The sequence below is a fragment of the Panicum hallii genome, chromosome 7, assembly GCF_002211085.1.
Source record: "Panicum hallii strain FIL2 chromosome 7, PHallii_v3.1, whole genome shotgun sequence".
Taxonomy (NCBI): Eukaryota; Viridiplantae; Streptophyta; class Magnoliopsida; order Poales; family Poaceae; genus Panicum; species Panicum hallii.
The window spans coordinates 4,558,852-4,585,393 of record NC_038048.1 but is presented as its reverse complement, the minus strand read 5'-3'; the positions used below and the strand labels follow the sequence as shown (position 1 = coordinate 4,585,393).

Genomic DNA, 26,542 nt, shown 5'->3' with positions numbered 1-26,542 from the left:
CTGTTAAAACCGGACAAATTTAGCCCTTTGATTATTTTAAAGGTGGTTTTTAATTTTTTAAAAAAATTAAAAATTCTAGTTACATCTAAAAAATCAAAACTAATCATTAAATCAGAAAAATATGAAACTAGAACCAATTATTTTCTAAAAATAGAGCATACATGTTGTTGCTCTATTTGAATATTATTTATTAAAAAATAATAGCATAACTACAAGCAAATAAATATTATGAATATGAAAGAAATGGATCCCAATAGCTTACGAATAGTGACGAGTAGTGTGCCAATAAGTAGGTTATATTTTTTGAAAAATGTTGGTACCTGTTTTATATTATTTTGATTTAAAATCAATTAGTTATGAATTTTTTAGTTTAAAATTGGATATTTTTAATTTTTATAAAATAAAAAAGTCTTTGAAACCACCAAAAGGATAAATTTGTTCGGTTTCGACAATTGGATGGCTTCCGTTATCCAATTTTATAGTTGAAAGTTGAAAATCTGACATTTGTGATAGTAAAAACTAGATTTTTCTCTAATTATTACCCCTCCATCCTAAAAAGGAATTCCATTATACTGTATTTAACTAAAACCATCTTAAGTTTAACTAAGTCAATGCAAAAATGTACCACTATTTATAAATAAGTATCATTAAGTTCATTTGAGACACGTTTTCTTAGTATATTCATTTGATGGTACTAACATTAATCCAATCGAACTTAACTTTCTTGATACAACAACAAGAACAACTTAGCCTTTTGTCAGCAGTCTTATAGGTCGTCTTATAGGTCGTCTCATGTAATTTTAAAAAAATTTTTGATGATATGGAGAGGGAAATGAGAGAGAATGAGATCATGGCTTCGCGAAATTACCACCAAATAAGCTAAAATTAAGAACTCTAAGATCTCTTCTAAACCATTGTATAAGTTGTTATTGCCACGCAACTCGCAATATTTATTTTTTCATTCCATAAATTAATAAATATGGCATTACTACAAGATAAAAAAGGCAACTCATTATAGAGGTTGTATGTTAAGTTGTATCAAAATTATGTAAATGTATTAGACCACCTATTAGGAATACCAAATTCGAGAAGATTACGGTTGATTTTTTTCTTCCATATGCAATTTTTTAATTAAACAAAGGTGAGGTGACGAATTGAAAATTTTGGACAATAGTACACCAGGGTCGCGTAGTATTCATAGTTCAGAGGTCAAAAGATCATCGTAGACAAGGTCATATAAATTATTCCAGAGAATTTTTTTCTAAATTTTATGTCATTACCTTTTACTACTAAGCTAAAATAAAGACTCAATGTACCTTTTAAACATACAAATTGCAATTCCCAGAAATCAGTTTTCAATGAATCATGCAATGTCCATGGTAACTTCAAAGGCGTCGTTATTAGGATTTATTATTCCGTTCTGTTTTTTGGTAAGCTTATTCGCTGTTGTGCTAAAACATGAAACTGTTGATATAACTCCGTATATGGGACTAGCAGGCTCTTGGGCATTAATCTTATGTTGGACTACGTAGTACGTAGGAGTTTGGTTAAGCCCATTGTGGCCTTCCTGAGAAGTACACGGCCCTAGAGCCAAATCTCGAAAGCCCATTGAGGCTGACCTGCCAAAGGGCCAGCCCTGCAAGCAGACACAACGCATGATTCTCCAGAAAAGCACTACCAGAAAACATAATTATGTAATCCTAATAGGCAAGCATTGCAAAGAGAATGAGAACACAAGTCATAAACCTAGCTAACTATCTTTTCCCGTAGAATATCATGCAATATCAACCTAAACTTTTCTGTGATGCTTTATTGCTAGCAAGTGAGTGGTGACCCTAAAGCAAATCTTAGCTGTTTGAGACTGATGGACCTGACCTTCAGAAGTTCAGAGGATGGTCGGCCGGATACATATTTTCATCTAACCTATCCTATCCCATGCGTCCAGATTTCGAATATCAGAAAAGTACTCTTGCTATTTCTAGATATGGATCTGCACCTTCTTGGGTGAAAAATATGACACTTATTTCCTCCAGGATTGCCAGGGATCGAGGAAAGAACAAGTCACTCCATGGTAGCCATATTCAGATGAATAAACCATATCCAAATGAATTCACTTATCCGCTGGCGGTGGAGGCAGAGGCGGAGACGGAGTCGGAGGTGTATGGGACTTGCACGCGGTGCAGTCGGCTGGCGGTGGAGCAGGGGTGTTGTCTGGAATGGTTACCCTCATTGTTCGGTGTTTCCCATCTTCAGTATGAATGTCAAGGATGGCGTCCATTATGAGTATCTCCCAGTCACTGGGCTTTAGGAATGAATACCAAGATTCATCTGCGAGAGAGAATAAAATGCGATGAGATACTAATTAAGTTGTCACTGCAAGCATCAAACCACAGTGATTCAATTCAATGGGAATGAACTACTTGATTAAGTCTGCTAGAAAATGTTGCAAAAAATAGGAAAAAGGGATCGTCTTGTTTCAAGTTTGTTTTTCCTAGTTGACCCACTAAAAGCTCTCATAGTGCAAGACAATAATTCAATATAATCAGCAGCAGGCACTAGAAATAGTATCAACCAGTCAGCTGTCACTGAGCAAATCACCATGCCAACATTGCGATTGTTTGTTTGTTGCCAAACTTTCCATCATCTAACAAAAAGATAAGTTGGAGAAGATAGGGTTAGTTGATTTATTTGTTAGCATCTTTTGTTACCAGGTTGTTAGGCACATCAGGATAGTTATTTTGTTAGGATATTAGTTAGTTTGTTATGGGCTGGCTATAAAAGCACAGCAGACAACTAGCCGGTTTCTTCCTGCTGCCCTAAATATAAGTCAATCCATAACACTAGAAGAGCATAAAGCACAGCAGCATTTAACGAGTACCGAATGAGAAGAAATACAGGGTGCGAAGGTTGATGAGGACATCACAGCATTTGTAAAATACCCATGGTAGTGGAGTCCTACCTCCACTACACAATCTCTTGTTTATGTGGAATCTTGTCATGACAAGCCTTACCAATTCTAGTTAAACATTGTTACAGTTTTCCAAAATGAGGCCGTTGATTAGCTATTACCATTATCGCTCAAATCAGGGCCTGTTCGGATCCAATGGAAAGAGAAAGAGAAAGTGCAAAACTTTTGCTCTTTTGCATTTTTTTTGCACTTTTGGATCCAAACACCCCAAAGTGCAAAAGGGCAAATGCTACCGTAATTTTGCTAATTATGGATTAATTAGGCTTAATAGATTCGTCTCGTCATTTAGTCCTCATCTATGTAATTAGTTTTTTAATTAAACTATATTTAATACTTCTAATTAGCGTCCAAACATCTGATGTGACAGGAGCAAAAATTTTGCCATTTGCCCTTTTACCATTTGCCCTTGGATCCGAACAGCGCCTCAGTACAGTATAAGCACTTTAGAAAAATACAGCAATGACAAATGGACCTAGGCAATTGAAAGCTAACATAAAGGCTAGGAAAGAACAACGGGCAAATTACTTCGAAGCTGTGCAACCTATCCTCTGCTCTTAGCAACAACTAATACTCCTTCAACACTTAACTAAGAACTAGTAGTCTGAATTTCTTCACTTTTGTATGCTGTAATACCATCCGATTCTTCCATTCATTGAGGCAAAACAACCCATTATGCATCTCCTTCATTCCCTGATCCCCTCTTCTCCCCTTCCACTCCACCACACCCTCAGCAGGAATTTAGTACTGTGATTTCATTATTCAATTTCTTGAGTTTTCTGGTTGCCTTGGCCCCCCTCCGTTTCTAACCTAATGTGTTGTGTCAGCATTATACGTGAGGTAAATTAGCAAAACCTACTGTCTTAATATAAATAAAGCCCTGCATTTTATTTCTTGATTTTCTGATTATCGATCTTGCTATCATGATAGTATAGATAGCATAGATCAACTAGGTATGCAATGAGTCCATTGACATTATAATATTGTTTTTAATGTATTGCTTAATTATGATTTGAGATTTATTGGGTTCTGTAAATTTTCCCCTGCCAATATCAAGCATAAACTGATAGGACCAGGGATCCTACCACGACTGCGCAGGTGATAGGAGTAGGAAGGCGGTGGCCGGAGCTTGAACTCGCGGTGGCAAGCGGGCACCGTGGTGATCGGCGAGCGGCAGCGGTGTGCGAGAGCGGCGGCGGCGTGCGTGAGCTAGGGCTAGAGGAGACGTGGGAGAAGGCCCCGTGAGGCCAGGCAAGATAATTGCCTTGCTTGATTAATTCCAAATCTATCTAGGGGTATTTATCCCCCTCCTAACAAATCCAAACACAATCCTATTTTTATGGAAAAAAACGAAATATCTAAAGAAGGAAAATCATGGCCTAGCCACTAGCACGACTCCGGCGTTGACACGTGATGCCGGTCATAACATAAACCAGAACTGCCAGATTTATTGGGCGAGAGGTACAAGATCTAACTGTATGATGTCTCGTAGAGAGGCATCTGAAGTATGTATCATGATCCATTTAGGTCGATGTGGATGCCAAATATGTAATGAGTGCTTAGCTCACCTAAAACCGAGTATTGCAGTTTCACTGACATTTGTTTGTTTCTTCTTTGCACCATCCCTTATGATAATGTATTTTATATTTGCATCCACATTACATCAAGTTTCCTTTCACATAGTTCGCTTCCCTATGTCATCATGCCATGACTATTACATGAGCTAAATCCTAAACTAATCTTCTAAAATTATTTAATCCTTAATGAGAACACAGAACGAAGCAATTAATTAGGCAGACTATCTAAATGGTAAATAATCATCATTTCATCTACAGAAGAATCTTCATGAACTTCATAGGCCATGGGTTAAAATGATAGCCGACCAACAAGCTAACACTAATGTTTTAAAAGCCAGGAACAATATCGGTTATAGAAAACATTGGTAACAAGCCAGTAACAAGTATAAATTCTTTTATGTTCTACTGTCTAGATAAATTCAAAGAAATTTAACATAACAGACATAACCCCAGAACCTATTGTCCAGTCACCTACCTAGCATTGATTATAACATGGCCTACAGTAATTTTTGGGGGAGTGGGGGCATTGTAAGGTCTGATAGGCCTGTAATGCCAAGGAATGACAAAATTGGCTTAAGAGCTGCGATCAATCAACTACGTCTGCAAACAATGTGTATTGCTATAGTCTTCCTTTCCACTAAGGTAACCAAAACTCCTGCAACATTTAGTACACAAGGGAAAAAATCCAAAGGTTGAGCTACAATATGGACATTAGCGGAAGACTCTTTCAGTTTTTTGGAGGCACTGAACTGGTGTAGGCGTGTAGCTTATGCAACATTACAGGATCCTAATAGGAACGTCTAATCAGTTCACTCATAACGACTGGAATCACCTCAACAAATTTGATTTGTGACGTTACTAGCACATACCTCCCAGACGAACAGCCTTGAACTTCAGAAGCCCGCTTCCTTGGGGGGCGGACACTGGGAACGTGCAGGAGACAGAATGCCTCGCATGATTCACAGCAATGGAAGCACTGTACCAGGGGCCCCGCACAATCGGCTTGCCAATGGCATTCACTATCTGCTGGTTCTGGGTGGCCTTCCCTATTGCCTGGCTGCAACAAGGTCACCAAAAGAAGTAAGCCACAGCAATTCCTCTTCTGGACAACGGAAACCAAATCCAACAATGGTAAGTAAGCACATTACATGACTAACATAGCATCATTCGAAGGTACAAGAATCCTACAGGCTGCCACAAAGTCACCATTCATCCTCTACGTAGGGATCAAAAGTACTACACATATAGGTCTAGGCTACAGGTCAAAAATTCCTAACTATAGAACAGGTGAAACGAAAATCAGTTACATATACTGTTAAAACAATGGCTTACAAATCCAAACATTCAAGGGCGTGCTGATCCCAAGACAAGCATCACAAGAAACAGTAAATATTGAATGCAAGACGCCACGGGATTCGAGGGCACGACCTGGAGCAGGAGAGAAAGACAGAGAGGTCGCTGACGGCGCTGGCCGCGACGGCGCCGGTCAGCCCCAGCAGTGAGAGCGCCGCCGCGCGGCGGGCCCACGCTCCCGGCCCCGACTCGGTCGCCTCCGGCGGGGGCGGGGGCGGCGGCGGCAGGGCCGTGGAATGGATCTGCACAGAGAGGCGGCGGCGGAGGAGGAGAGGAGAGGTGGAGGCGGAGGTGGCGGCGGAGAGCCGGCGAGCCGCCAACATTTTGGTTTGCGGAAGGGGAAAGAAACCAAACGCGCTATGCTAATGTTACACAGTTATTGAAACCAAGCGCATTTCCAAATCGAGAATCCCGTAAGAGTGTGATAGTTTCTGGATAAGTATTACCATGTACAGAATTTATTCCAATCATAATATCTCAGTTATATTTCGTATAAGATCAATCATGAATTTAATTATTATATAAATTTATAGAATTTGTAGTACGAAATTTATTATAAGTCTCTCGGCTAAAGCGAACAAACAGAAAACGGAAAACCATAACTAGGCTTCTGATTATCCTTTATCTTCTGGAACCTCCTCCACAGGCAACTTGAGTGCAGCGCGAGCTTCAGTCGTACAACCGTCATCGTTAGAGTCGAACTCCGGATCGGATCCTGCATCGTACCAGGCTATCCTCAAGGTATGGGATAGGTTTACGTCACCATCCGAATGCAAACTTTTAAAGTGAAATATACTAAAGGTAATACAAAGTCTAAGGAGGAATTAAGCTGGTGTTTCCTATGCATGCGCAACAACATATATAAGTATAAATAACTTCTTCCAACTTCAACTTGGACCCTTCTGGTATTCCGGACTCCTTCCAAAACCACCAAGTCGATGCGAGGACTCCCTCTCCTTGCATCTCAACTGCCCCTGGCAGGAAGTCATATCTAGAGGGAGGTAGAAATCATGAGTGACACTAGCTAATAAGAGCAAAAAGAGTAGAGTTGTCCGTGACCGAGGACGCGGCTATAAGTATAGTTTTCACCTTGCGGGGGTTGTACACCTGGACCCACTCGAATCGATGCCAGCCGGGGATCTATGGACTGAGCGACGAAACACCGGTCTACTGAAACAGGACTAGGAGCCACAGCACCATCCGACTTTCCCAGGTCTTGGGCGCATCCTCCTGCAAGAGGTCGCCTCGGAACTGTGAAGCCTCCCTTATGTCTCAGGGAACGTGAGGTTAGCACCTCCTTCCCCTGCACCGATACTCGATCCTCCTACCTGCTTGGTACGCACTTGCTAGCCCCGGACCGGGCCCACCCTCATAATGGATAAGTGGTGTGCACGTTTAACATAGTCCCACTAATCATAGTTACTTTCACCCGGTCCTCAATTGCCGAAGCGGGCATCTTCGTCATATGCATCTCCACCGCAATGGTCCTCAACTGCACCCATTACGAGTGCCCCCAACACCTCAACCAAGTATCCAACAAGTTGTACCCGCTACAAGTACTCTGTAGAGTATCCCAAGATACACACCCCAAGCTCTGGATCCACGATCGAGTTAAGGGCCAGTTTGGTAGAGCTCCAACTGATCCTGATTCTCTGTGGGAGCTGATTCTCTGATAGAAGTGATTCTGTGGCTGAAGGTGATTCTCTTTGATTCTATAGCATAAACTTTTAAAATCAGGATGGAGAATCACTTCACAGAATCAGGAGAAGCTACTTTTTTCAGCTCCCAGCCTCCTAGTTCATTTCAGAGAATCACTCCACAGAATCAGCAGAGAATCACTTCTCTCTGAAAAACTATTTGGCAGAGCTCTTGCTGGATTCAGCAGAGAATCAGCTCTGGGAGCTCTGCCAAACTGGCCCTAAGTTCGCCTGCTCCCGGCTAAAAAGCCCTATTCACCAACTCCTGGGAAGTGTATCTGCACTCACGCCAAAACTATCCATCCATTCCCACACATACACATGCAAAGCATAGCAAGACATTTCATATAATAATCAAGTATGATAGGATTGCAAGGAGTACAGGTAAATAAAATAGGCTATGCAAGCTCATCTCATAGTATTACATCAAAGTAGTGGTAGCATATCTAGCAAGTAATGCCTAATAGGTATTCAGATCGTAGATGGGAGTGAACCTGGCGGTTCTTCGAAGTCCTCCTGGGCTTCCGGGTGGTCCTGGTCGTCGATCAGCTCCTCGTAGTTGGGTCCTATTCGTAAATACGAGTAAGGGCAAGGACCAAAATATAAAAGTGCACAAAAGATGCCAAGTAAGACCTAAATCACCACAAAACCTACTCCAATGGGTAGTTCATGATTTTGGAAGAATTATGGAACTGGTTTCATAATTTTTGGAGGTCCGGTTGATGTATTATAAATTTTCTAAGGAAAAATCTATTTCTAGAATTAATAAAAGAAATTCGGAAAAGAAAATCACACAGCAGTGACACGTGGCAGCACCAGAGCATGTCACATGGCATGCTCACGTCGGCAGGGGGGTCAGTACTAGCTGACATCAACAGTGGGCCCTACTGACGTCAGCTTTGACCGGTCAACGGTCAACGGGGTCAGCGGGTCAGAGGACCCACCGGTCAGCCTCACCTTGAGGTTGACGGGCGGGGTCCATAGATCAGGCTGGGAAAAAGAAAAAGGATAAAGGGGCTCGGCTTCATTTTTGGGCTGAAAGTGATGAGCCAGCTCGATTTGGCCCATCAACTCGGCTTGGCTCGCATGCCGGCTCGGCTACGACTGGTGGGCCGGCTCGGGGTGCAGCAGGCTGGCTTGGGCTTCGGTTTGTCGCGGCTGATGCGTCTTCAGGTCCGATAGCACCGTGGGTCGTGTTGGGCTGGGCGGCCTTCCCTCCTTCTTCTCCCCTTCTCGCTGACTGGGCGGTCCCACGTGTCGGTCTTGGTAGGATCCGGTGTGGCAGGCAGGGGTGCTTGTGCGCGTGTGTGGGTGCCCTGGGTGTGTGCGCACAGACGCATGCAAGGCGCTTGGTGATATACTGTAGAGGCGCCCGTGTGCGCCAGGCCGCGACGTTGCGGTAGCGTGCGCGGTCACCATGGCCGCGGCGCGACGACGGCGGTGGTGGTGGCGTGGCAAAGGTGGAGCGGCCAGTAGCAAGGCTAGGCACAGGTCGTGTTGGTTTGTCCGTGTGTGCGCGCGCGGCGTCCTGGTCTCCCAGGGTCGCGGCTCATCACCGGCAAGGCAGCATGGCGGCGGTCTTGAGGCCAAGGCCCGGGCTTGGTTGACGGCTCGGGTGTGCACGCACGGGCGCGAGTCCTAGCATCCCTGGACCGCGGCGTGGCCGTGCTGTGCGTGGGGTACCGGCATCCCGGGCCCGCAGCATGACGCGGCGACGGAGGGGCGACGGTGGTTGCGGGGAGGACGAACGGCGCGATGGGCTCCTGCAACAAGGGCGGCACGAAGGCCAGGATGGGGAAAGGGGTCCTAGAGCTAGGCTAGGGAAGGCTCATCGGCGGTGCCGACAGCACGAGGGAGATGGGAAGCGGCAACGACGCTCACCGGTCGAGGCTGGAGGAGACGGTGCTCGGCGCAGGAGAGGCGATGCCGTGGTGAGGCAGAGTAGAGCCGGGTAGCGCGGGGTCGTCGATGTAGTCGATCGGGGCGCTGGCTTGGTGAAGGCGCTCCGGCGGCGGCGGCAATGTCCTTCTCCTTGTGCCCTCCTTCTCCTTCCTTCTCTTCCCTCTCGGTTGTGGCAGCGGTGGAAAAGGAAAACACCGAGGTGGCTAGGGTTCTTGGCGGCAGCCTCGGGGGTTCTTAAGGGGGCTGCGCTAGGGTTTGCGGCGCGGGCCCGGACGTCGAGGGCGGTGATGGGATGGCCGCGGTGTAGGGACGCGTGGCGCCATCGCAAGGCGTGGTGCGGCTAGGGTTTTGCGGTGCCAGCTCGGTGGCCAACACGGGAGGCACGGTGGTTTCGCTCCTGTGTCGCGAAGCGGGGATAGGCGAAGCGCGGGGTGACGCAGGCAAGGGGCACGACGGTTTCGCCGCTTTGTCCTGGGGCGAAGCTGGAGCGTCGCAGGGGCGCGGCTGGAGGTGGAAGGGATAGCTGACATGGGCCCCGCTTGTCAGCTGCCTGGGTGGAAGGTGAAGGGACGCGGTGGAGCGGCTGGCGGGCTAGGCCGGAGTGGCCGTCGGCCGTGCTCGTGTGGGCTGTGCTTCGCGGGGAAGAAGGAGAAAGGATGCTCGGCCGGGCTGTGCTCGTGTGGGCCGGCTTTGGCTGTTGGCCCCGGTAGGTTTAAGTGGTTAGTAAATGAATTTAAATTTGAATGGCCCATTCAAATTCAAATTCCAATCATTTGAATCAAACAATTTGGAAACAACTCAAATAAGATCCAACAACAAATTCAACAAGGTAGATTTCAAATAAATCCAAAAGACTCCAAATATTGCCCTTAGTTCAATTTTTGGTTAAATTTGCTAGGAATTTTGGGTAGGAGAGATTATCCTTGCATTCGATCCTAATTAAGAGCATCCTCACAAAAAGTTTTTGAAATTCAAGATTTTTGCAACATTAACATTCTAGGTAAAAACCTGGGATGTTACAGTTCTGGTCTGCAGCAGGTGGCTGACTGGTGGGCTCAGCAACAAAATCGAAACTAATCCTATATTATATAATATATGGCGGTGAAGTTGAAGGAAGGGCTCCGGATGCTGTGATGGCGTTTGACGCTGGGTAAGTTTGCTAGCCTCTTTTCTTCTTTTTTTCGCTTCCCTGTGGTAGTTCAGACTTGTTCTGAGGGTGTGTGGTGTTTCAGCTGCTGCGTCAGCTTTCCCTTGCTCCTTTTTGTTGGTGGTGTTTCCTGTTCTGAGAGCTTTGCTCCGTGCGCTGAACCTTGTAAGCTGGTACCCCCTGCAAAACGCTATTCGCTTTCAATATAAGCAGGATCAAGAGGGTCTTTGGTCTAAAATAATGTACGCCTGCAAGTGATTTTATTTACATAAAATCCGGTTATTTTTTAGCCTAAAATTGGTACCCTCCCATGGGTGACGGCCGCCCGCTGGCCCTTATGGGCCTAACTGCGGCGTTGCCCTGCCGCCGCACGGCCGCACCTGTGCTGCCTGGCGAGCAAGGAGCCGAGCCACGAGAGGGGGCCTGGGAAGCGGGTGAACCGCGAGCGGGAGCCAGAGCTGGCCCGCAGGAGAGAGGGAGGGGCGACGGCGGCCCACGAGAGAGAGGGAGGCGGAGGTGGCGGCGGCGGCCTGTGCGAGTGGGACTGGGAGAGAGCGCGAGATAGGAGGCAGCGATGCCCTTGTGAGTGTGGGGGGTGTGGGGGTGGGGGGCGCTGAGGGAAGGAGGAGCAGGAATGGATGAGGCCATGGGCCTTTGCTTGCAGATTGTTGGACCAAATTTTAGAACTTTCATGTTTAATCAGGTCCCGGGTAATCGGGGATGGGGGTTGGCATGGACCATCCCTAGTCCTACAATCCCCGACGGGGATAAGATTCAGCCCATTTTATTCTCTGTGGGGATCAAATTATTATTATCCCGTTCCCCTAAGGTTCTAGGGGTGAAATCCCCAAAGAGAACTAATCTAGGGAGGGATTGGACATTGGATGAATCCCTTCCATGTCATCCAATCCCCTTGGGAGATCAAATTCCTTCCTTCCCATAATTCCTCTCTTCAAATCTTGTGTTCGGTTAACACAGGGATTGAAACCCTATTGATATTACAAGAGAAATGACAGAACTGACTACATATGAACATAATAATTTAGGACAATTGACCGGGTAGACATGAATAACACTCGAGTGGCTAAAGCAAGAAAAATATTTGGAATGTGGAAAAAAACTAATCACAGAACAATCTAAACAACCTAATCGCAGCTTTATAACTGATCATAGAAGACTAATAATTTACTGGTAAGTTCTGTAAAATCAAGAACAGATGGGAGAATAGGAGCATCTACAAGAGTGCCAATAGATCTGTCCAATAACTAGTTTGAACAACCAAAATAAAAACAAACAATGCTCCAACAGTTATCAATCCCGTGCCCAATTTTTTGGGCGTGGCCAAACTGCAGCTATCCTGAGCCAAATATCAGCCTCTTCTCGGCACTCCCAGTCCTCCGATTCCCGCTATTTTTTCGTCTCCCGCTCGACTTCCCGCGTTGGCTTCCGTCTCGCGCCATTTTCCTGGAGAGGGTCGTATGTCCGGGAGGCCACCTCGGCCACATCCATTCTCCTCGCGTAGGCGGCGACGGCGCACGCCGTGCGCTGCCTCCGTGCTTCGTCCCTATCAGTCATCAGACCACAATCGGAGATGGCGCGTGTCCTGCGGTTCCTCCGGCCACCAGCTCTCCGAGAGAGGCGACGAGGTGCTGCCCGCCTGCCCCCATCGGTGGCCGCAGGGACAAGCCGGATCTCCAGCTAGCTCTTCTGCGTGTGTCCTGTGGTTCCTCCGGTCACCAGCTCTTTTGTTTCGATAAGATGTGATTAGTTTTTTTTTCAGAAGGAAGGCTAGCAAGATGTGATTAGTTTCGTTTAGATTATGGATCACGTCATCTAATTATACGAACGATTCAGTTCTATGACTGAGTTGCAGGACAATATAGTATATGTCATGCAATTCTTTTAACCTGAATGGATTCTTCAGTTCGTTAGCTTTGTCAGAGAGTTTCAAACAGTACAATTCTCCCTGTATCAGATGCTAATAGGATTTGTCTCGCTGGCTAATCATCTGAACTTGCGGATCATAACTGTATCTGAACTTGGCGTCAGGCGCTCGGAGTGGATCGTCTGTTTGTTGAAGACGTGAAAAAAAAAAATCAATAGGTGCCCATGCATACATGACGTGGCAAGAGTTCAAATTTATTTTGGATTAAATATTGGGAACTGTTGGAGAGAAGTGTATTTTTTCTCCCAATATTTTTTGGCATGTCCAAAAACCAGTCTTTTAGGATTTATTTTTTGGCACTCTTAGAGATGCTCTAAGTAAAGTAGCTACTAGCTGCAAAACTGAACCAGAGCAATTACTGTCAACCCAACCATCTGAGTTAAAATCCACAGTTTGTCATATTTTGGTGTTGCAAAGATAACGATCATGTTGCCTAACAAATGCAAAGCCACCCCATTCCAACACTCCAAAGATAAATGCACCTGGGAGCTGAGGAACATGAAAACTAGTGCATGGCACGTGCTACCACACAGAACTTCAGCCTCCATTTCTTATCACCCAAATGGAAGAAATGGAGCATTGCAGAGCTCGTTGTTTATCACTGTATGCTACTTCCTGTGTTCAAGCATAACCAAAAATGCATTCATCAAAAGGTAACAATAGCACAGTAATTATGTTGCATCAAAAGACAACCAGGCTAGAGAAAGGAACTGTCTGAAACATTATCCTGCATGTCCGGTGCAGTTTGCATAGTTAAGATAGGAGCATCCAACTTCTTTTCCAAAACAACATAAGTAAAATCGATGTAATGCAACACATGAACCGGTTGGCTACTTTTATTTTTGCTTCGACCAAAAAATCTCAAAAAGTCATGAGCAAGAGCAGTGCGATGGATTGAAGAAGGTGAAAGAAGCAAGGACTGCCATTGGACGGGAGAGGTGAAGTAGAAATCTATATTGTTGCATTAATATGTTTCAAAGTATTCCAACCAGCTAGCTACTGTCTTGAGTCGCATGAGATTAATTGGTGAAACAAATTAAATTACTCCAACCAGCTAGTTGTTCAAATTATCAGATGGGAAGGAAGACGGCACCGTGATTACTGTGCGAAGTTGAACGAAGGGGAGGGATAAAGAGTGGAGAGCGCACTCGCCTCCACATCGCGAGGATTTGTTCCATGTCGTTGTACTCGGGGGGGGGGGGGGGGGGGTCGTTTCCTGGGCAGGGGTGAGGGGAAAGCACAGGAATGGATGGGGGTATAAATCCGACTGGGCTTAACCGAACGGGCATTTTTCTATAGGCCGGGATTACTTCCACGCCGGGTTGATGCACGGGGTTGCACCCCGACCCCGGCTGTTCCCGGCCCAACCGAACAAAGCCTAATGTGGGAATTCCCCGCGGGGAATGGGGGATCAAAACCCGTTGCCATCCCTAGATATATATCACGCACTGCAAAATTCATTTTTGTTGCCAGAAGGAAAGCACCAGCAGCCTAGCAGGCCGGCGGGGTTAAAAGACCCAATATATTTTGCTAGCTTGGCCCACTCAATTTACAGAAGGCGGCTTGCTACGTGATTGCTTTTGCCACACGTGGCAGCAGACCATCCTTTTATTTTCTATTTTATCCTATTCACTCTTCTTCATTTTCATTTCTTTACTTATTTATTTTAATTTTTTCTCTTAATCTATTAATTAATTTATTTCCTTCTAATTCACATTCGATTTTGGATCAAATTTATCTTTTTCTTTTCCTCTATATTTCTCTTGCTTTTTTCTTTCTACATTATTTTTAGTTTTATTATAAATTTTAATTATTTAGTCTTCCTATTCTTCTTGTATAAATTTTTATTTTACTTCCTATTTTATTTTTGTTTCCTTCTAATTATTGATATGCATATATTTATTTTTATATATTTTTATCTTTCTTTTTCATCGTCCATATATTCTTTCTTCATATTGCAATCTGCCTATTTTTCGTAAGTTATATCACTTTTCTTTATTTCCTATACAAATGGACTTAACAAATCTATACTTGATTGTTACATAACGAAACTATGTGGTCCTAATGTTATTGGTGTTAAACTATTTGTTCGCTATGTAGATTAAATTGTTCATATTTAAGAATAATTTGTTCGCGTTATGGATGCATTTGTTCTGGATGTAGAATAATTTGTTCAGGTGTGGAGTCATCTTGTTCATTTTGTAGACTAATTTATTCGTAATGCTAAATTATTTGTTCATCTTGTAGAGAGTAATTTTATTTGTTTATGATATTCAGTTCATATTATTTGTCTTCTGCTATCAGTTGTTCATGGTGTTCAATATTTTGTTTGCAGTTTTTTCTTATTAGTGTGCCATGTGTTAATATTTTGCTCATGGAATACAATTATTTATTCGCATTCTTCAAGTACATGTTTGCATAGTTAAAATGTATTGATCTTGATAAAAAATATTCTTAGAATATATCACCAATCTAGTTACATAGTATCCTTAAAAAAATATTTTGTAACTAAATAATTACCTCATTAATATATTTTATAATTATCTAATATTTTATTTTCAAGCTTATGGTCCCTTGGCTGTGACATGAAGATGATGGGTTTTCTCTAGAGAATAATTTACTATTGTATTGTATGATTAATAACTAGAACATGAAACACTTTCATTTGTTCCATAGTACTCAATCAGTTCGGAATTGTAGATCGTTTTAGCAAATCTAGATACATAGTTTTTTCTATCTATCTAGATATGACATATGTGTATATGCATAGTAAAATTTATATATCTAGAAAAGTCAAAAAGATATATAGTTTGGAACGGAGGAAGTAGAATAATAGTATATAGGATTAGGATGGAGATGTCTATTATATAATACTAACATGAGACTGATGATTTTAATAGTATCTTTGTTATTTGTAATATTTATAAAAATAAAAATGTAAGTGATATTAGCCACCAACTTTTACATGATGCAATAATGAAAAAAAATTTATACCAGAAGTATGATAGGACACATATAATAGAAGGAAACATAAAGCAAGATAGAAATGAAAATGATAAAAAATAAACATAGCCCGCTATACGCGCAAATAGTGCAACCAATTGGGCCGAGAGATGGCCCATCATAGACGGTGCGGTGCGCATCTTGCATGGCTCCTGTCACCTTCTGTGATGTTTAACCGCGCCCCTTTCTATGGGCAACATCATAATATGTTTTCATCAAGGTTCGGCTAGTCGGCTTACTACTCCTATTGGAAAATACTTAAAATAAAATATCTGGCTAGGCTTGGGCTCACTGAAATCTTTGTAGGCCTGGTTTGATTTTTTTTCCACGCTTGGCTTCCTCTACCAAGCCCGGCCCTACAAGGATCACGGGCCGACCCTAAAATGCTCATATCTATTTCTAGACCTCACATGTCATATTTATGAAGGACTGAGTTTTCTTGTGTCACCAGGTATATGCCCGTGCGGTGCTATGGGTAAATCAAATTTATGTATGAGCATCGATCTTCTATGATATGAGATACTTTTAACCACATGTAGCAATGAAGGAATACATTATACATTAAAAAGAAGTACAAATCATCGTCAATAAAAAAATGTCTATTGGGCAATTCGGCTGCCTAGTACCCGATTTTTCAGCCAATGACTTCAAGTGATGGACACAAGATTATTTAGTTCTAAAATAATTTTTGAAAAGGTTCAATTCTACTAAATGAATTTCTAGATGCTGGGATTTCTTACAATCAAGTTTGAAAAAAGCCTCAATTTATGAAATTCCTTATTTCTATCTTATGCAAAAGAAGAGAATCCAAGGCAAAGTCCAGAACAATAAAAGGAACCGGTCCTTTTAGAAGGAATTGAGGGTCTTATTAACCCTTATTAGATATAAATAGTTGTAACCGCAACCTTTTAGACTCCCTCTTGTAACTTGTAACAATAGTTTTTTGGGCTCCCTCTTGTACAACTATATATATGAAAGGTGACCCCCCTTTGGTGGTGTGGTGTTTGCCCAACTCTAACTCTCCTCATGATATGAAGAGACCGGGCCCCTTCCTAGGCTTACTCCTCCTCCTCTCCTCCACTGCCCCCTCCCCTTCTCCCTTTCCTAGCCGCTGATCGGGACTCATCCCCATCGGCGCCACCACCAGACCTCTGCGCCACCATGAGTACTAGCAGCACCATGTCCTCCACCGGTTCTCCAACGGCGCCTAGTTTCTCCAGCGATTCCTGCGCTCCCCTCTGTGCCAACCCTTACGCGACCATCTCCATCAAGTCCCACATACCGAGGATGCTCAAGCTATAGTGATCCAACTACAGCAAGTGGTCCTCCTTCTTCCGCGTGATGTACGGCAAGTTCAGGCTGATGTAGCACATTGACGGTTCAGCTCCTCCACCCCCCACCGACCCCTCTTGGCCAGCCTGGGTGTAGGCGGACTACTGCGTTCATAGCTGGCTCTACGCCTCGGTCCCCGACGCTGTCCTCAACTTCACCATGGGCGACAACAACCAGACGGCTCGCGAGCTATGGGTCACCATCTCCAATCACTTCCAGTCCAACAGGGCGCCGCGGGCGATCTACCTGAGTCATGCCTTCCACACCATGACTCAAGGCGATCTCTCGATCTCCGAGTATTGCCAGGAGATGAAGAAGGCTGCCGACGCCCTCCAAGATGTCGGACAACCTCTTCCGGAGAAAACCCTGGACCTCAATCTCCTTCCAGGATTGAATCCTCACTTCGTCTCCTCTGTTGACTACATCGCTGGCATGAACCTCGACTTCGCTAGCGCCCTCGATCAGCTTGCGATCAAGGAACTCCTATCAGGGATAGATCCTCTGGTACCGCAAGGAAGCTACCCGTGAGGAAAAAGAAGTCTGATTCCTACTAGGATTCCACTATAATCCTATTAGGACTCATACATTGTAATCCTACTAGGACTCCTACCTTGTAATCCTACTAGAAACCCCGTCCTCGGGATATATAAAGGAGGGTAGGGATACCTAGATAGGCAGAGAACCAATAGAGAACCAACAGAGAGAACCAACAGAGAGAACCAACAGAGAACCAACAGAGAGCAGTCAATAGGCAACTCAACACCCAAGCGCAGGGCGCAATATACAACACCCCAAAATAGGACGTAGGGTATTACGCTACTCTAGTGGCCCGAACCTATCTAAATTTGTGTCTTGTGTCCTTGCGTTCACCTTCAAGTTCCAGATCCGGCAATCCCTCACCAAATAATCACCTACCTTAGGGTATCCCTAGGTAGGCCGACGGTAAAAACACCGACAGCTGGCGCCCACCAGAGCTACACTTCACCGACTACTTATCCGTGTACGTCTCTCGACGGGCATTGAAACCCTCCAGAGCTACACTTCATCGACTACTTATCCGTGTACGACTCTCGATGGGCATTGAAACCCTCCAGAGCTACACTTCGTCGACTACCTTTTGCGCACTGCGCATCCTCTTGGTCGCATGACGACTACTTTCTGCTCATTGTCTCCTCTTAACGGTCGCTAATCTACTCAAGTAGAAAATGCCTTAATCCGTGAAACCTCGAGTCTCCAGTCATGACCTAAGCGACCCGTCCTGTATGAGCGAAGGCAAGAGACCTAAGTGACTCGTACATGCTATGGGCGAGGCCAAACTGGGACCGGGTGAACGTAAAGGGTGGACTACTCGGGAGATTTAAATGGCCTAAAAAGGAGCTCGACACAGCAATTTTTACACCGAATAGATTTTGGTGTCTTCACATTATTATTGAGTACTACTCGGTATCTTCGCATTATGCTACATAATGTATGCATTGTTTTTTTCAGATCAAGCTTCGGCAACAACCCTCCAGGCAGCACGGTGTGCCATCACAGTTCCGCTAGTTCCCAGGCTCGGGAGCTGGGCGATGCACACTACTCGACATGGCTCCTTCGGCTCTCCTGGCTCGTAAGCTGGGGGGCTGGACACCGCAAAACTACTCGAAGACGACTCATATGAAGACTGAGAGTGCAGAAGAAACCCTAAGTCACCATGCGGTTAAATAAACCAGCAGGAGGCTCAATTTCACTGTGCAGAAGGAGAAAAGTTTTTCTCGAAATTTCAGAGTAACACCAATGCCATGATTCTTTGATCCTTTTTCCGAACCTAAGGGTTTTGGATTCAAGGCTCAGGGGCTGCGGGATATGTGGCATCGACTACTTATTTTTTGAATATATTCGAAGAGTAAGCAAGGAAGATTCAAGACTAATGTGACCCTCAGCCTGATTCTTCGATTCAACCTAAGGCTCAGGGGCTACTCCATATGGAGTGCGATTTTCCATCGCACCCCATACAAAAGAAGACTTGAAGCTATTTGGGGTATGAGCACCTCATAGCCTCGATGCAACCAAGGAAGTACTTGAAAAAGACCTTCAAGATCAGAAGAAGCCGAAGACTACTTCAGAAGTACTCGAAATGCCTGCAGTACTCGGCTATGAAGAGCTCGGGGGCTTGTCAGGGATAGATCCCCTGGGTACCGCAAGAAAGCTACCCGTGAGGAAAAGAAAGTCTGATTCCTACTAGGATTCCACTGTAATCCTATTAGGACTCATACCTTGTAATCCTAATAGGACTCCTACCTTGTAATCCTACTAGGAACCCCATCCCCAGGGATATATAAAGGAGGGCAGGGATACCTAGATAGGTAGAGAACCAACAGAGAACCAACAGAGAGAACCAACAGAGAGAACCAACAGAGAACCAACAGAGAGTAGCCAACAGGCAACTCAACACCCAAGCGCAGGGCGCAATATACAACACCCCAAAATAGGATGTACGGTATTACGCTACTCTAGCGGCCCGAACCTGTCTAAATTTGTATCTTGTGTCCTTGCGTTCACCTTCAAATTCCAGATCTGGTGATCCCTCACCAAATAATCACCTACCTTAGGGTATCCCTAGGTAGGCCGACGGTAAAAACACCGATAACTCCGCCTCACCAACGCCGACAAGGTTGTGGTGTCCACCGCCCTCATCACCTCCAACAGCCCATCCTACGGCTCGTCCACCTGCTGCTCCTCCAACTCCCCATCCGCACCCCTACAGCTATTCGGCGGCTAGTAGCAGCTGTGCTACAAGAAGGGCTACGGCTGCTAGCGCAGCGGCGGCGGTGGGGGTGGTGGCGGCAAACAGCAGCCGTAGCAGAGCTGTGGCCCCTCCCCTGCTGACCTATGGGTGTGCTTCAACCCTTGGGCTTTGCAGCAGGACGGCCACGGCTAGGCCGACAACCAGGGAGGTGGCTAGGGTGGTGCTGGAGCCGCTAGGGGACAGGGATGGCGTGGCCAGGGCATCCTGGGTCCTGCAACCCAGGCCCATATCGCCTACGGCCTCCCTATAAGACCCGGGACCACGGGGCTGTGTACATAATGTAATTTAAACAGGATTAAGAGATAAAGCTTATCTCTTATTTGAATTGTTCTCTACTCGTATGAGTAGGAGATAAATCTAGTCGGTACAAAAGGAAACTACTCGAGTTGTATTCGGGTACGATTCCTTGGCTAGTATTGGACTAGAATTCTTGTAACCCTATCCTCCCGGATATATAAGGGGGGCAGGGACCCATTCAAAATACAACATCAACACCCAAGGCAATACAAACCACCATTCAGGATGTAGGGTATTACGCACCTCATGGCCCGAACCTATCTAAGTCTTGTGTTCCTTGCACCTTCGAGTTCCTGATCTCGGCATCTCCTCACCTAAACTTACTACCTTGGGTATACCCCTCGGTGGGCAGCCGGTAAAACACCGACACTCCCCAAACAGCAGACCGGGATGACATTCGTGCCTCTGCATGTCTCCTAGTCTTCTCCGTCATAGGATCAGGCTGGACTTGTGGCCGCCTTGCAGCTGATCGCGCTGCAGGGCAATCAGTGGGTGATGGACACCAGCGCGTCGAGGCACATGCACTCGTCCGAGGGTATACTCCTCTCTCGCTCACCCGCTGCTCATTCTTCTATTATAGTAGGCAATGGTGCACATATCCCTGTCACATCTCGTGGTTCCTGTATCCTTGCCATCGATACGTCCAACTTCATTTTGAACAACATCCTTGTCATCCCATCAATTGTTCGTAATTTACTTTCCGTTTCTCAATTCACTCGCGATATAGTTGTTCTATTCAATTTGACGCTTCTGGTTTCTCTTTCAAGGACCTTAGGATGTGATGCATGATTCTTCACTGCAATAGTGCTGGTGACCTCTACACCATACCTTTCATCTCCCATGCCCTAGTTGCAGCATCATCCTCTCTGTGGCATCATCGCCACGGCCATCCTGGTCCCGCCGCCATTGCTAGCCTCAAGAAGAACAATTTAATTTCCTGAAATAAAGTAGATCGCTCCCTTTGTCACTCCTGTTAGCTTGGCAAGCATGCGCATCTACCCTTTACTACTTCTACTTCTCAAACTGTGTCCCCTTTCAAGATAGTCCATTGCGATGTCTGGACCTCTCTTGTGGCTAGTATTTCTGTTACTTGGTTCTGCTGGATGATTTCATGCATTTTTGTTGGACCTTTCCACTTAGGCGCAAGTCAAAGGTGCATTAGCTCATCATTGATTTTATTCATTACATCCGCACCCAGTTTGGCCTTCTTGTTAAATGCTTTCAGGCAGATAACAGGATTGAATTTGTCAATAGTGCCATGCACTCCTCGCTAGTTGCTGATGGCATTGTCTTTCGCTTATCCTATCCATACACTTCTCCATAGAATGGCAAGGACGAATGCGTGCTTCCTACCCTTAACAACTCCGTGTGCACCCTTCTCATCCATGCTGCCATGCCACCTTCATACTAGGCTGAGGCCCTCGCAGCAGCCATGTATCTTCTCAATCGTCGCTCTTCCTGTTCAATCGGCCACGAGATCCCCTACACTCACCTCCATAAGACGCCTCCTGCTTGTTGACGGTCCTATCAGATTTGGACCCATGGGACTGTGCACATAGCGTACATATCCTAGGATAAGGGATGAGACATGGCCCACGCCTTACATCTGTTGTAACTACTCATACCGTAGTAGGACTACTCGAATAGTAGTAGAACTAGTCGGAATAAAAGGAAACTACCCGAATAGTACTCGGGTAGGACTCTTGGGCTCGTGTCCGACTAGGACTTCCATGTAACCATGTCCCCCCAGACTATATAAGGCAGGCATAGACCCCCTCCAAACAGAAGACACAACATCAACACCTAAGGCAATACAAACAACACACACGATGTAGGGTATTATGCTCTCGGTGGCCCGAACCTGTCTAAACTTTGTGTTCCTTGCACCTTCAAGTTCCTGATCTCGGCGACCCCCTACCTACAAACTCACCACCTCGGGGGTATCCCTTAGTGGATGTGCCGATAAAACACTGACAGCTGGTGCGCCAGGTAGGGGTGTCCATCGAGCATCCACTGGAAAACTCGATGGCATGTTTTTGCTTCACCAGCACTATGCTTGATGAGGGCACAACTTTCATCTTTGGCTCTTAAATCTGCATCGCCAATAGCTTGGGTGGCTTCAATGGCCACCAAGCTAACTCCAGGAAGCCAGAGGCCTCTATAGCAACTCGATGCAGCAACCTCGACAAGTTTGTCGACAACCTCGACGAGTTGCTGCTCCCCGATCTCGCTGGGGAGATTGAGAGGATATCTGTTTTCGACGCGACTTCAACTCGTGCTACACCAGGACTACTCAGATTGGATTCAAACCGATCTGAGAAGGCTACACAGTCTAAGTCCCTCTCTGACTTGGAGGAGGACTTGGATCGTCTTCTCAAGCTTGGAAACGAGGGAGCCACCGCTTGTCGGGGAAGAGGGGGGGGGGTGTTTTCGACAACTACTCGGACTCAGACAAAAAGTACTTGTTGACTAGTACTACATCTTCAAGTCGAAGCTCGGGAGGACTCGAGGATGAGGGAGCCACCGCTTGTCGGGAGGCTCCTGTTCTTGACAACCACTCGCAACCTGATGACCACCTCGAATACTTTTCAGGTAGTCATCTGGGTTTGACCATAACGTCTACACCGCAAGGCCGGTTCGTGTACTGGAAGGGCTTAGTGCCCTCTGAACTACTTGAATATGACTCACGCCTTGTGGCCTTCATGCTAGAACTACCTTTTCAGGAAGGCAAAGGTATCGTAGATTGCATTACTCTAGCAGAATCCACCCTTTAGCGTATAAACCCTAGGGAGCCGGAAGATTTTGACTACCCCGCTCAACTTCAGCTCGCGTCACAATATCAACGTGCTGCAGCGACGACCTCAACTGCTCGGCTCGCATCGCAGTTATGACTGCTTTGACAAATCGGCAGCGCCAACGACTACTTCAACTACTCGTCTCGACTAGAAACTAGTCGGGGATGAGTCGTAAACTACTCGGCAACTAACTCTGCACGGTCAACAACTAGTCGGAATCAACTCTGACTAGTCAGCTTCATCGACAAATCGCCCACAAATAAAAGTTACGTATCGCCGCCTACTTTTTGCACAACGCACATCCTCTCTATCAGCAAACTTGAAACCCCCAAGCCATGTCTAGTTTGTTCTGAGGCGGTTGGAAGATGATTCGAATCATCTACTACCACTTGAAGAAGGAGAAGCCACCGCGCGTCGGGGGCTATTGTTTTAACAACCACTCGGATTCAGCTGCTCATATGACACCTATAATAAATAACCTCCGGGGTCTGGTAAGGGGATCAGATTGGTCAGGCAGGTCTGAGCATCAAAAGGGCATGAAACCCTCCAAGTTTCTTAAATCAAGTCCACCACAATCCATTACCACACCCGGCGAACTGCTTTTTCAAGAAGGCAGACCCCTCCCTCCTTACGACGACGAAGACGAGGGCCTGGTGGTGCGGAGTGCCAAATGCTTCACCCCCAATTGAGAAGTGTTCATGATTCACGCTGGTGAGGAATGTGAAGGCTTAGAGCGGGTCCAGCTAGACGACTACGATGACTACCTCCTTGATCTACTCGACAAAGATGTGGACGCATCAATGGGTATTGAATTCCCAGATAACATCAAGATAGAAGATGCAAATGACATCCAAAAGGAACACCGTAAACTCATCAATGCGAAGCGTGCCAAACGCAGGCACCACATGGTCGAGATGAACTAGCAGGGGAGCGGCAACCTCTACAACTCCTCCATAGGTGACCTTCATGCCATCATCAACATTGGCCGGGACGCTCGCAATGTCATCATTGCTAGGCACCAGGAGCGTGAAGAAGTGGCAGCCTACAGGCCCACCCACGATCAAATCCCTCTTGACTACCTGGAGACAACTCGGAAGGGCAAGCAAGAAGCTTGGGAACAATCCACCTATAGAAAGAAGACTCTCGGTTTGAAGGAATGATTCAAGGAAGCCCTCCACGGGCGATGCACATGGCACCCAAAGAGCAAGCATTCCGCGTTTGAATGTCAAACTCTCCGAAGGGCCCTAGGAGCTCCGCCACTCAACAAAGACTACGGAGAAAGGCGACGAGACTACCCAAATAATGATTTATTTATAAATTAAGTACCCAATTCAAGGAGGTTTTCTGAGGGTCTTCTAGGTGTTTCGTTTGTTTAAACCATTGTTTTGGGGCTATATCTCGAAACAAGGGGTTCCGTAAATCTAAAAGCACCCCTTTTTACCACTTAGTCAGGGTCGCCATTTATGTTTATTATTTACGTTATTCATGACTTCCTTGCTATACTACTTTGAGACGTGCCCAATGAACATCCACCCTAATTAGTGCAACCTTTTTCCAGCCGATCTCCTGTCACCTATTCCTCATGTCACGAGCCTTTTTTACCAACGCTCGAGGGGTAAGGATAGGGCCAGTGGGGATGGGCTCGATAAACAAGAAAATGATTCAATTTCTTCAAGGCTAAGCTCAGGGAACCTTGTCACAGCCGAGTGATGCGTCTGCCAAAAGTGGTCATTTCATTTGGCAATGTCTAGTGGAACCAGTTAATTAGCTAGATAAAGCACCTACATTATTATCTATCAAATACTTTCAGTAACGCTCAGATTACTAGTTCTTGACTAGTTTTCTATATTACTGAAGGGGCCTTGCTCCCAAACTTACAGTAACACTCCGTTTACTAGTTTTTGACTAGTATTATACGTAGTTTACTAAAGGGGCCCTGCTCCCGTACGACCTCGCCAATGGTCTCGGCGGAAATCAATTTTCTGACCAGAAGCAGCCTAAGGCACCCGTACCACCCGCCATGGATGTCAACCGTGCAATCGACGACTTGATCGACAACCTGGAACCCCTTGAACCGAGTCTGCCTCAGTTCGAGGCCCTGTACCACAAGTCTACCCCTATCAAACGGCCACCAAGGCCTGAGGGTGCCTCCAACTTGGTCGGGTAGGCCCGAGCATCAGAAGGGCATGGAGTTTACCAGGCTCAGCCCACATTTCTGCGCTTTCAAGTTGGTCGGGCGGGCTTGGGCATCGGAGGGGCACAGAGTCCTCCAAGCTACCCGACCTCAGCCCACTTTTCTGTGCTATCAACCCCGACAACCTTTCGGGCATAGTACCATTCCAGGAAGGCAGGCCCCTTGATTCCTCCGATGAAGAAGAGGGGTGGATCGTCAAAAGCTCCTCGTGGGATCTCGCGGTCTTTATGGTTTTCATTGAAGAAATCCCATTCACGGAGGCGGACGCATCGGACCGCATCCAACTCGATGACTACTTCACCTTCGCGAGGACACTCGGCAACCTGCCGTTGACTACTTCGACTACAAAACTAGTCGGGAGTGGGACTCACTCCATCAGTGACTAGTTGGAATTGATTCCAACTAGTCGGATATCATCAACAAACTGTCGCGGCTCCATCAATGAGCGATATGACTTCGTCGGCAATCACCCACGAATCAAGATCGATAACTATCCACGCTCGTCTGGTTTCTACGCTCAGAGGCTGGGCGCCACAAGGAGGCTGCCCACATGAAGACTGAGACCCGACTCAAGGATGTTTTACGGAGATCTTTGGGAAACTTACTTAGCCATTTTCTTGAGTTTTATCTCGAAACAAGGGGTTTTTGTGACATTTAGGTACTTAGGAGATAGGCATGCTAATTTCTAGTATAAGTTGTGCTTGTTAGAATGAACTGTGTGTTTGTTTTGATGAATGCTTTTAAAAAACTTAAATATATGTTAAAGGGTATTTTTATAATTATGGAAAAAATTAGGGTTCTTTTGCTAAATGTGTCCGAAGGTAGGGTAATTTCAAATTGTATGAAGTTTAGTTTTGTAAAGGCAAGTATTTACTTTTAAACCACTATAAGCAGTAGAATTACCCTAAGGTTTCAATTGGAATGTGAATCTTAAATAGGTTTTATTTGAAATTGGATAGTTTGTCGGATTTTGAAATAGTTCCAAAACCCTAACTCTTTTGAAGCTGACCCTTAAAGCAAAGTTGTAGTTCTTTTTAAAATCTACACTTTTGCTTTTGGGCATATTTTCATTTGGATATGGTTTGAAAGAAAATCTTACTTTATAGTGAACCTCTTGAACTTTTAAAAAATTGCGAACAAGTCCCCATCATCTTCCTCTCTCCGCTCCCTCTCTGTTGCTCTGCTGCGCCGCCCGCGCCCCTCGCCGGCGATCTCCCGGGCTGCCAGCTGCCCTCGCCGCTCTACCCGCACCACCTGGCCCTCCAGCTCGCCCGCCCGCCGCTCGCCCGACCCCTGCTGGCTTTTCCCCGCCCCGCCCCGCCACGTCGCGCCACCGTCGCCCCCAGCCGCCACGTGTGCCGCCGGCCGCCAGCAGCTGCTCCAGCTCGCCCGTGCCTCTTCTTGGTTCCGCAGCGCGTCCAGGAACTCTCCTTGACTTCTTTTACCCTCTCACGCACCCGCATTTTCGCCCTCTTTTTCTTCTCCGCTCGGCACCACCGACAAACCTCCGCCGCAGTCTCTTCTCACCGCCGTCAGCCACCTCCGCC

General features: G+C 45.9%; 1 protein-coding gene across 1 annotated transcript; it reads right to left on the bottom strand.

Moving 5' to 3' along the window:
- Positions 1-1,784: 1,784 nt before the first annotated feature.
- On the bottom strand, positions 1,785-6,254 carry LOC112900094. The gene is made up of 3 exons (XM_025968829.1): positions 5,971-6,254; positions 5,412-5,599; positions 1,785-2,328 (listed from the first exon to the last, which is right to left on the bottom strand). Exons 1-3 carry the CDS (start codon positions 6,216-6,218, stop codon positions 2,111-2,113), a joined length of 654 nt encoding a protein of 217 aa, XP_025824614.1. The 5' UTR covers positions 6,219-6,254; the 3' UTR covers positions 1,785-2,110.
- Positions 6,255-26,542: the final 20,288 nt, after the last annotated feature.

What these genes read in the sequence shown, in the direction of transcription:
- LOC112900094 (XM_025968829.1), bottom strand. Translation starts at nt 6,218, where the DNA reads ATGTTGGCGGCTCGCCGGCTCTCCGCCGCCACCTCCGCCTCCACCTCT. An exon ending in GTCTTTCTCTCCTGCTCCAG is followed by an intron (nt 5,600 to 5,970) that starts GTCGTGCCCTCG and finishes ACCTTGTTGCAG; the next exon opens with CCAGGCAATAGGGAAGGCCA. An exon ending in CAAGGCTGTTCGTCTGGGAG is followed by an intron (nt 2,329 to 5,411) that starts GTATGTGCTAGT and finishes TCTCTCTCGCAG; the next exon opens with ATGAATCTTGGTATTCATTC.